Source organism: Nestor notabilis, unplaced genomic scaffold, assembly GCF_000696875.1.
Source record: "Nestor notabilis isolate BGI_N333 unplaced genomic scaffold, ASM69687v1 scaffold13759, whole genome shotgun sequence".
Lineage (NCBI taxonomy): Eukaryota > Metazoa > Chordata > Aves > Psittaciformes > Psittacidae > Nestor > Nestor notabilis.
Genome location: NW_009943384.1, coordinates 2,232 through 13,197, shown reverse-complemented (window position 1 = coordinate 13,197; position 10,966 = coordinate 2,232). Strand labels below are relative to the sequence as shown.

The window sequence follows — 10,966 nt, the reverse complement described above, 5'->3', positions numbered from 1 at the left end:
CTGCTGCCCATTGCTGGTCTAGTGGTGGCACAGCATGAAAATGAGAAGCTATAGGTGAGCTCCTGAGGTAGGTGTTAAAGTGTGAACCTCTGCAGTGCTCCTAGAGGAACACTTAAACTGTTTCATGCCATGTAAGGAGCTTCCGATGATGTTCTGCCTGTGAGAGGTGTCATGAAGGCTCTAGTGGAGATTCTGCAGCAGTTTATCAGCCATGTCCCTCCTAAGGAAAAAGATCCACACTCCTTAAAACCTTCCTGCACCCTGGAAGTGGAATCTACCTCAGTGTGTCTCTTGCTCTTCTGTGGTGTATCTGACATGGGGTTTTGGGCAGTTCATGTCTCAGATCTTGCCTGGGGGGTTGTATTCTGGGAGAGGCAATGAGCGAATGGATCACAGAAAGTGAATTTGTGCTCTAGGAAGGGAATCGTCAAATCCAGGCTAAGGAATGGCAGCAGGAGCACGGAGGGAGGGAAAACTTGTGCTGCTGTACTCTGGGTCATACCTTTCTGGAGAGAAGCCTTCAGTTAGGACTGTCACTTCTTGCCTGCATACAATGACAGGTAATACTATGAGAACAGACTGTCTAATGATAGATCTCTAAGGAATACTGGCGTGATTCCAGCCCTCTACCTGGCTCCCAGCTGCCCAAAGCATTCAGAAACATACAGAGAACCTAAAAGCTCTTGACTGGACGATCCTGTGGACGCATGGCCTGATGTGACCAGGGATTGATTCAGAACCAATCCTTCTTTCAGCTCGTTTAGCAGTATTTACTGAAGCATTGGAAGGACCCAATCCTCTGCTTCCTGCCCTTTTGATTTCTCCTTTCCCTGACCAGTTTTTGCTGTTTCCTCTCTTTCTTAAAAGCAATCTTGGTTCTTTCTGCACTGTTTGCAGGAGAACGGAGCCAGCACGATCCTCCGCGACATTGCCAGAGCCAGGGAGAATATCCAGAAATCACTGGCCGGAGTGAGTACCAAAGCTCTCACCACCTGGCTACCTGCAACCATATGGAGCTGTGGTGCATCTCACAGAGCTCTGCTGTGACCACTTCATAGATTATGTGGCTTCTTTTTGAACTTAGAAGGGGAAAGACTTGAGGTGTGCAGTGCTGTGTACCCACCAGCATAGCTCCATCCCATCAAGAGTTCCTACTAGAGTGCATGCTGCTTACCTGCTTGCTAGCTTGCAGTGCTGCTTAAAACTAACTGCATTTGGGGTTAAATTACTCATTTCTGTGCATTTCTTTTCCTTCTATCCTGGTGGAATGTTCCCACGAGTCTTAGCTAACAGGTTACAAGTGGCTGGTACAACAACCTCGCTGAGTAGCAAAGCACTGAGCTGCCAGCAGAGTATGTGTGGCTCTCCTGGGGTACACTGGGCTGCACCTTCTCTTTCCTGTTTTGCTTTCAGTTAGGGTATGTGCAAAGAAATGCTGTCTTCCATCTGCTGCATCTAGGGAATTCAGCTTGGCTACAGGCTCCAAGTCTGGACCATCCTGTAGAAGCCCAGTAGCATCCTTTTTGGAGGGTTTTTTGTGCTGATACCTACAGACAGCACTTTTCAGTAGGAAGCTGAGATCTTAAATCTGGACTGATTTTATGGGTGAAGAAAACTCACAGGATGCAGCCCACATGTCTTGATTTCTTACCTCTGTAGGGGGATTGCTACATAACCTGCACACATGTTCCATCTGAGTGTGTCCATCTTCTCATCTGTATTGATTTGGTCTCATAAATCCCTCTTGGAGTATTTAAGACCCTCAGTTTCTATCTAGATCAGTACAAAAACGGGGAACTGAACCTTTCTGAAGGGGAATATTTCATATTCCTCAAGACAACACATTTGGGGTGAATATGAAGGACTTAGGCTTTCCCCATGGTGGTCTCCCTGTGCCTGTAGAACTTGATACTGCAAAAGTAACTTCTGCAGCTGCTCATGTAAGTGATCAGAGATACAGGTACAGGAAACTTGGAAGTGGATGCAGAAAGAGCAGGGAAATCTATGGAAGAAATTTGTCTTGGTTACATTCAGTGGCCTTGAGTACATCATGGAATCAGTGGGAAGCTGGGACTTCTTAGTAATATTAAAGCCAAAGCAAACCATGCTGAGGAGGTAAATACTTCGAAGACTTCTAACAGTGGTTTCTTATTTCAGCATCAGTATTTCAGCCAACAGCTTAGGGGGGGGTTTCCTCAAGTGGATCATTGAAGTTCAGATCTGAAATAACATGTTTGGGCTTCAAGTAGAGACTCAGCCCCTGTCAAAGACTTTTAGCTTGGACTAGAAGTGGCTTTGTGTTGATATGTACAGACAACACTGTTGAAACTTAGTTTTTCAAGAGGAAGCAGATACCTTAAACTATCAGGGGACTGGTTTCATGGTGCTGATGACAAACTGTGTGGTACAATTGACATGCTGGAGGGAAAGGGTGGGATCCTGATGGACCTTGGTTGAGAAGTGGAACCATGTGAACTTCATGGAGTTGAACATGGCCAAACACAAGTTCCTGCACATGGGTCAGGGCAACCCCAAGCACAAACACAGGCTGGGGGGGGAGATGGATGGAGCAGCCTGAGGAGAAGGTGTTGGGTGGGGAGAAGCTCCCCATGACCCGGCTTGAGCCCAGAACCCCGCTGTGTGCTGGGTGCACCCCCAGAGCATGAGCAGCAGCTCAGGGAGGGGATCCTGCGCCTCTGCTGTTCTCTGGGGACCACTTAGAGCAGCTCCAGTGGCGAAAGGGGCTCCAGGAAACCTGGAGAGGGGCTTTGGACAAGGGATGCAGGGACAGGCCAAGGGGAATGACTTGAACCTGCCAGAAGGGAGATTGAGATGAGCTCTGAGGCAGAAGCTGTTCCCTGTGAGGGTGCTGAGGCGCTGGCACAGGGTGCCCAGAGGAGCTGTGGCTGCCCCATCCCTGGCAGTGTTCAAGGCCAGGTTGGACACAGGGGCTTGGAGCAACCTGCTCTAGTGGAAGGTGTCCCTGCCCGTGGCAGGGGTTGGAGCTGGATGAGCTTTAAGGTCCCCTCCAGCACAAACCACTTTATGATGCTGTGACTTCAGTTAGGCAAATACATGAGGAAATAAGCCACCATCCCAAACAGGGTTGAAGAGCTCTGCACAGATAATGTTAAATACCCTTGGAAAGACATTTTCCAGCTGGGTGAGGTTGCTTCTTACTTGAAAGTCCTGCCTCCTCCAGGAATAAAGCTGGATGTGGTGAGCAGAGACAGGAACATCACCCAGCAGTGCTGCTCCTCTGCCCTGGAGGCATATTCTCATCTTGCAGAATGGTCTGTGGTTTGAGGATTTTCTTGCCCTGGCCTCTACCTTCTGCTAAATTGCTTTTCTTTGTGAGTAGCATGTAAGTTGGGATCATGCAGGTCCTGTAACGGGGAATATCTTTAACCTATAGATCCCATTCTGCTCTTGAAGTATGGAGTTGCTGGGATAAGCAGAGCACATGGGAACAGTGACCTGCTTCCTATTCTGTAATCCCATTTAATTGATTAGGTTTTATCCTGGCTTATATGGCACCTTTTCAGCTTTTCCACGTATTTCCACACCTCTTCCCTGGAAGCTGAAGCTGTAAATCCCTTTGTGATTTACAGTGTGTGGGTTACAAAGACTGAGCTGTTGAGAAACAAGTCTGAAACCTCAGCTTTTGTAGCTGCTGTTTCTGGAGGGTCATCATTAACCTTGGACAGTGGTGGCATAAAGCAGGTTTGACTCCAGAACATGCTTAAACTTTGGGTTTACGTTTCAGGAAGACACATTCATACTGTGTGATCTACAGAGCAATAGTGAGGCATGTTTTTATGGTCAGGATTGTCTTTCCTTCCACCTGAATGTGCAAGAGTCGAAAAGATGTAGTAAGTGAGTAGTTGGCTCTTACAAGATGGGAAGATGGAAGATTAGTGCAGTAAAGTTTAACCAAGGCTGGTTTCAGATCTGCTTCAGATAGAAAGTGATGTTCTGAAGCATGTGGATAAGCATTAGAAGGTTTAAGGCAATGTTTGTACCTCCCAAAGGAGGGTTTTGAGGCTCTGATGCTGGAAACATTTGTTTGCACATACCTTTCATCCTGCTTTGCATGTTCATCTCTGCTTTCAACAGTCTCTGGTTGATTTCCACTCCATCACTAATGCTTTCTAAGAAGCTGTTGACATGTTCAGTGCTGGTGTTGGTGGCATTGAAGCTGCAGGTGATGAGGAATCTCACAGCTGGGGACCTGAGGCATGGACAGGATGGACTTGCCTGAGATCATGAGCAAGTCCAACCCAGTGGGGACTGAATTCTCACTTCCTGCACCCTCTCTGGAGGCTGGAACCAAAAGGATGTCACTGCTCTGGGAGTCTGAAGCTTTGTTATTCTCAAGCTCCCTCTAAACAAAGCTTCCTGCATCTCCTGCCTGTGGGCTTCAAACAAGAAAAGCTCTGGAAAACCTCTTGCTAAAGTGTTTGGAGACCACATTCTGTGAGCAGGTCACACCTTCTGCAGGGAACCAGCCAGGATGCATCTTGCTGGTCTTAGATGGAGGAAAACCCTCTTCTAGTTCATTATCTGACAGTGGTGAGACTTTCCATGTTTCCAGAGCTCAGGTCAACCAACCTCTGAGGGAAAGGGGGTTTTATCCATTCAAAGGCGTTTGATACCTCCAGATACTTGTACTTGTATCCTCCACTACTACTTGTAGTGAGGGAAGTGCCGGTTTCCAGCTTTGTCTACTGGTTGGGCCTGACATACCAAGGGAAGAGCTCTTAACTGTGGTTGTTCAGACAACTTTCTTTAAGCTGCTAGAAATAGGTCTGGAAGAGCTCTTGTAGTTGTCCTTTGCTATGTCGGGTTGCTCATGAAACACTCATACCTTTATAAAATCATAGAACCCCAGCCTGGTTTGTGTTGGAAGGGACCTTAAAGCTCATCCAGCTCCAACCCCTGCCATGGGCAGGGACACCTTCCACTAGAGCAGGTTGCTCCAAGCCCCTGTGTCCAACCCAGCCTTGAACACTGCCAGGGATGGGGCAGCCACAGCTTCTCTGGGCACCCTGTGCCAGCGCCTCAGCACCCTCACAGGGAACAGCTTCTGCCTTATCTCCAACCTGAACTTCCCCTGGTTCAGTTTGAACCCATCACCCCTTGTCCTGTCACTCCAGTCCCTGATGAAGGTCCCTCTCCAGCATCCTTGGAGCCCCCTTCAGACCCTGGGAGCTGCTCTGAGGTCTCCAGCAGCTTCTCTTCTCCAGCTGCCCCAGCCCAGCTCTCAGCCTGGCTTCAGAGCAGAGCTGCTCCAGCCCTTGCAGGAGCTCCGGGGCCTCCTCTGAACTGGCTCCAGCAGCTCCATGGTCATGTACAGGATAAGACATTGCCAGGACAAGCATAAAAATGCTGAAATGCTTCAGCATTTGGCTTGAAAACATGACTTAGGGCTTCAAACTGCCAAATATCTGTTGTACTTTCTGCTTACCTGATGAATCGACTGCTTATGGAGAGGAACCCAGCTGCATCTCTTTGCAGGTGGCAGCTCCTGTGTTTGACCTTAAGTCAAACCAAGAAGTGCTTCTCAAGGGCTGGGGATGGATGTGACTCTTGCCAGAACTCACCTCTCAGTGAATTATCTTAACCCTTGGCCTGGGTGGTGGAACTAGAACAGGAAGAGATCAGGCAATGGCTTCATCTGAGCTTCAGGTTGAAGGGTTAGCCTTGTGTGAGGAGCCCATGGTGGCTTCCAGCCCCTCAGCTTGCTGGTGCATGCAAGGATGGAAGCCCACAGAGGCTTGTCAACAAGTTTGAGTTGTGTTGCTTTACTTCTCTCTGGAAGAGATGCATTAGTGGTGAGTGTGGACTTAAGGCAACTTTGCATGTGGTTCTGCATCAGCCAGGCGTTAGATGTCATCTAAATGACAGGAGAACTGGCTGAGGCTGCACCTCTGATGTTACAGATGCCTGAGACCATGCTCCAGACATCTCAATCCAGTTCTGCCACCCAACTGTGTGACCTTTAAGCTGGCAGAGCTCGTGGATGGATGTGTCTGTGCAGGATTTGGTTGGTGTGTATTTGCTGTGAGGCTGCATCTCGTTGCTTGATGACTTTTCCCTGCATGTGGCTCCGCTTCCTGCACTTGGGCTGCCTCTTGCAGCCTGAGTGAAATCCTGTTCTCTCTCCTGTGTTGAACCTTTTGCCCTTTGCAGCAGAAGACAGTTCCTCGGAGCAAAGAAGCTCCTTCTGCCCGGCACAAGAGGCAGTCGGGCCGCTCAACTGTAAGTCACTGTGCACGGAGGGAGCTGTTGTGTGAGCTGAGAGGACACTGTAGGACAAGGCCAGTCCTTCCTTGGGGAGATGGACCAAGTTCTTCTTTACCATGAGAAGTCTTTGTCTTTGGCATGTGGTTGTAGCTGCTGTGTGTAGCCAGATCTTCTAGCAGGACAGTGAGGGCTCCGGCTGGGTGTGTGGGGACTGTAGAGGATGTCTTGGAGATTGAGTTGTTTCATGGTGCTTTTGACCTCTGGTCCATGCCCCTTTTTGGGAGAAGGGTCTCTTTGGCCTTCCCATTAGGAGCAGCTCACGCTGCTTCCTGTGTCTCCCAGGGCCAGGAATCTCCCAGACCTGCTTTTTGGGTGCCACATATTCCTCATCTTAACCCATGTTTTTCCCTCTCTCCATCTTGAGTGACTGCTGAGGTCTCAGAATCATAGAATCATGGAATGGTTTGGGTTGGAAAGGACTTAAAATCATCCACTTCCAACCTCCTGCCACGGGCAGGGACACCTTCCACTAGAGCATGTTGCTCCAAGCCCCTGTGTCCAACCCAGCCTTGAACACTGCCAGGGATGGGGCATTGACAACTTCCTTGGGCAGCCTGTTCCACACCTCAGCACTCTCAGTAAAGAATTTCTTCTTTGTGTCCAATCTAAATCTCCTGTTTCAGTTTGAACCCATCACCCTTTGTCCTATCACTCCAGTCCCTGATGAAGGTCCCTCCCCAGCATCCTTGTAGCCCCACTTCAGACCCTGGAAGCTGCTCTGAGGTCTCCAGCAGCTTCTCTTCTCCAGGCTGAACAGTCCCAATGTTCTCAGCCTGTCTTCATACGGGAGCTGCTCCAGCCCCTGCTCATCCTCGTGGCCTCCTCTGGACTTGCTCCAACAGCTCCATGTCCTTCTGATGTTGAGGACCCCAGAACTGCACCCAGGGCTGCAAGGGGGGTCTCCCCAGAGCACAGCAGAGGGGCAGGATCCCCTCCCTTGGCCTGCTGATCAACTGCAACCAAGAACCATGTTACAGTTATATGCAGGTTGCTCTTGAAAAGAGTATAAAAGATTTTCTCTATTATTTTATTCAGTGATAAATGATGAAGTGTGAAATCCTTTCCTCTTCTTTCCTTCTTCCAGTATGAATTTGTAGTTAAAGGCCTCCTTAAACAAAAGCTTTTTCTTACTGTTAAACCAAATACGTTCAAAGCTGGCTCACTGGAATTGCTCCCTCAGGATGTGTTAAAGTAGGTTTTGATAGGAATTAAAAGGCTGGACTGGGGAGGTGGGAGTATAGGAATGTTGTGATCTCTTTCCAGCTTTCCCAGTGACTTGCTGGGTGATGGTAGGGGGGTCACCTCTGTGCTTCATGCCTCAGTTTGTCAGAGGAGACCAGTTGCCTCATTCAAGGGCCTTGGTGTGAAACTCTGTTTAGTGTCAGTCTGTGACCTGAGACTGTAAATAATGACTTTATCCTTTGCTCATCAGTTCCCACTGGAATATCTTGAGATACATTTCATGCTGTAGAGATAGTAAATTCTTTCTTATAAATCTTTTAGAGAAAACATCCTTGTTCTTAGATTAGCTCTCAAATCATCTCCTTTCCTGAAGGCATAACTCTGCTTTGCTTCACTGAGCTCAGGAGTAGGTGAACAGATTGGTTTCATCTCTCTTCTCCTTGTTGCAGAGTTCAAGCACATCCTCTCCTGGGCCTTCTGGTGACCAAAATGATCTCCTATCCAGAATTTCTCACCTGGAGGTAGAAAACCAAAACCTACGTAGTGGTAAGTAGGAGAATCTGCTGCCAAGATGGGGTCCTGCTTCTGTGGGGTGTATCCCTTGTCTGGGTCATTGGCCTTGTCTGTCACCAGGTGAGCACATCCCAGACTGGTTTGGATTGGAAGGGACCTTAAAGTTCATCCAGTTCCAACCCCCTGCCAGTGTCTTGCTCAGAGCTTTGCAGGTTTCTCTCTGACTGGGGCAGCTGGTGGTTTTTAGAGCCCACTTTTAGCAGAAGCAAGTTTATCCTGACTTGAGAGCTGATGCAGAGCCTACAAGATAAGGTTTGGTGTTTCTTTCTCCCCCTCTTCTTCTTGCAGTTGTTTCGGACCTTCAGATGGCCATCTTCAAGCTGGAAAGCCGCCTGAATGCTCTGGAGAAGTCATCTACCTCCCACCAGCCCTCACCAGTTCCTCCAACCCAGGTGAGCCTCAGCGAAGTGCTGTTCATAGAGTCATGGAATGGGTTGGGTTGGAAGGAGCCTTAAAGCTCCTCCAGCTCCAGCCCTGCCACGGGCAGGGTCACCTTCCACTAGAGCAGGTTGCTCCAAGTCCCTGTGTCCAACCTGGCCTTGAACACTGCCAGGGATGGGGCAGCCACAGCTTCTCTGGGCACCCTGTGCCAGCGCCTCAGCACCCTCACAGGGAAGAGCTTCTGCCTCAGAGCTCATCTCAATCTCCCCTCTGGCAGGTTAAAGCCATTCCCCTTGTCCTGTCCCTCCATCCCTTGTCAAAAGCCCCTCTCCAGGTTTCCTGGAGCCCCTTTAGGCACTGGAGCTGCTCTAAGGTCTCCCTGGCGCCTTCTTCCGGCTGAACAAGCCCAAATGTCCCCTATAAGAATGTATTTAATTAAATTAAAGATAAAGCTCTGTGGGAGCTGAATGTGTGGCACCAGTTTGACCATTTCTTGTTCTAGGTTGCAAGATGTGCTCCTGGTGATGCTGGTGGTCTTTGCACTAAGCCTACAGAACGTGTAGGCCCCTTCTCATGCTAGAAGGCACTTGGTCCCATTCCCAACTGCTGTCACACTCTTACCTTATGGTATAGATACCTGAGCCCTTAGGAGGAGGATCAGCTCTTGCTTATGTGTTGGTTTTACTCCAGGAAAACAACTGTGGCCATGCGGGGCCAGTTCAAAGGTCCACCTGGTTGCATGTCCTATTCTGATGGCCAGTAGCTGATCCTTCACGCAAAATCACACGGTGTGGACCATGTTTAGTGTCTTGAGCCATGTCAGATTCTGCTCCTGTTCTTCTCTTGAGTCTCTGGTTCAACTTCAGCTTAATATTTTCTTCTTTTTGCTTAATGCAAACCTGAATGTGCATCACCCCACTGAAGAAAGTGGAACCATTCAGTGTTCCCTCCAAGAAAGTGGAGCTGCCATCTGCTTCACCAGCAAAGAAACCAGCACCAGCTGCTACAGAGGAAGATGATGATAATGACATCGACCTCTTTGGAAGTGATGATGAAGAAGAAGACCAAGAGGCTGCTAAAGTGCGGGAGGAGAGACTGCGGCAGTACGCGGAGAAGAAGGCCAAGAAACCAGGTCTTATTGCCAAGTCCTCCATCCTTCTGGATGTGAAACCAGTGAGTAACCGCAGTGGGGGAACCCCCATGTGAGGCAGTAACTATCTCAGTGTCACATCCAAGTGGACTGGTGAAGATTGAGGGTTTCCAAACCAGGGGGTGGAGTGAGGTGGGATATTGAAGCCTTTGCGCTGCTGTGTTGCACCATGGCAAGTGCAGGCTGGGATCTGAGGTTCCCCTAACTGGGATTAGCCCTTTTCCCTGAAGGAATACCAGGTAATAAATGCTGTAAGATGGGAATTATAGAATAGTTTGGGTTGGGGGACCTTAAAGCTCCTCCAGCTCCAACCCCTGCCCCAAGCAGGGACACCTTCCACTAGAGCAGGTTGCTCCAAGCCCCTGTGTCCAACCTGGCCTTGAACACTGCCAGGGATGGGGCAGCCACAGCTTCTCTGGGCACCCTGTGCCAGCGCCTCAGCACCCTCACAGGGAAGAGCTGCTGCCCAAGAGCTCATCTCAGTCTCCCCTCTGGCAGGTTCAAGCCATTCCCCTTGGCCTGTCCCTACAGGCCCTTGTCCAAAGCCCCTTTCCAGGGATAACCCCATCTTTGTCAAACTATCATGGTAGAACAAAAACTCTGGACTGTGCTACACACTTGGTACAAGCTGCTTTAAAGTGAGCACTCCAAAGCAGTTGTGTTGCTGCAGGGAGAACCCTTCTCACAACTGTAGTAGTGCCTGTAGCTAGAACTGAAGATGCTCTGCAGCAAAGTCAGCTTTAGCTTTGCTAACCCCAGTTGTAGTGAAAATAGCGGCCAAGAAAAGGCCACTTGGATCAGCTGAAACATACTGAGAGGTGAGATGTTGAATCAATCACTTGGAGGCTGATGATGATCTCTAAGAGAACCCTAAAGTTCCTTCTTCATGCTTTTGCAGTGGGACGATGAGACTGACATGGCAAAGATGGAGGAGTGTGTTCGGTCCATCCACATGGACGGGCTGGTGTGGGGAGCCTCCAAACTGGTCCCAGTAGGTTACGGCATTAAGAAGCTCCAAATCCAGTGTGTGGTGGAAGATGACAAAGTTGGAACAGACATCCTGGAGGAGGAGATCACCAAGTTTGAAGATTATGTAAGTTGGGGTGAGCTGGGTGATGTCTGACCCAAGGGGTCATTCTTAACTGAGGTTCTTCTGCAGATATTGGGAAACTTGGACTTTTAAAGGAAAAATTCATGGAATTGATGGTATCTCCCTGCTGAGACACTTGTAAATACAGAATCGTGGAATCAACCAGGTTGGAAAAGACCATTAAGATTGAGTCCTGCCGTCCCCCAGCCCTGCCAAGGCCACCACTAAGCCCCGGCACTGAGGCCTCGGCTACAGGGGCTGGGAACACTTGAAGGGACCGGCAC

At 49.3% G+C, this 10,966-nt stretch overlaps 1 protein-coding gene across 2 annotated transcripts in view; it reads left to right on the top strand.

The window, feature by feature from the left end:
• The window catches only part of EEF1D (eukaryotic translation elongation factor 1 delta (guanine nucleotide exchange protein)), a 22,224-nt gene that overhangs the window by 10,047 nt on the left and 1,211 nt on the right, over nucleotides 1-10,966 (top strand). Inside the window, exons 2-7 of one of the 2 annotated variants that reach the window (XM_010021901.1) lie at nucleotides 901-969; nucleotides 6,196-6,261; nucleotides 7,938-8,034; nucleotides 8,350-8,453; nucleotides 9,367-9,615; nucleotides 10,491-10,685. In XM_010021901.1, the coding sequence (XP_010020203.1) occupies nucleotides 901-969; nucleotides 6,196-6,261; nucleotides 7,938-8,034; nucleotides 8,350-8,453; nucleotides 9,367-9,615; nucleotides 10,491-10,685 (780 nt within the window). The remainder of the gene's footprint in view (nucleotides 1-900; nucleotides 970-6,195; nucleotides 6,262-7,937; nucleotides 8,035-8,349; nucleotides 8,454-9,366; nucleotides 9,616-10,490; nucleotides 10,686-10,966) is intronic. The other variant, XM_010021902.1, reaches the window with a different exon arrangement.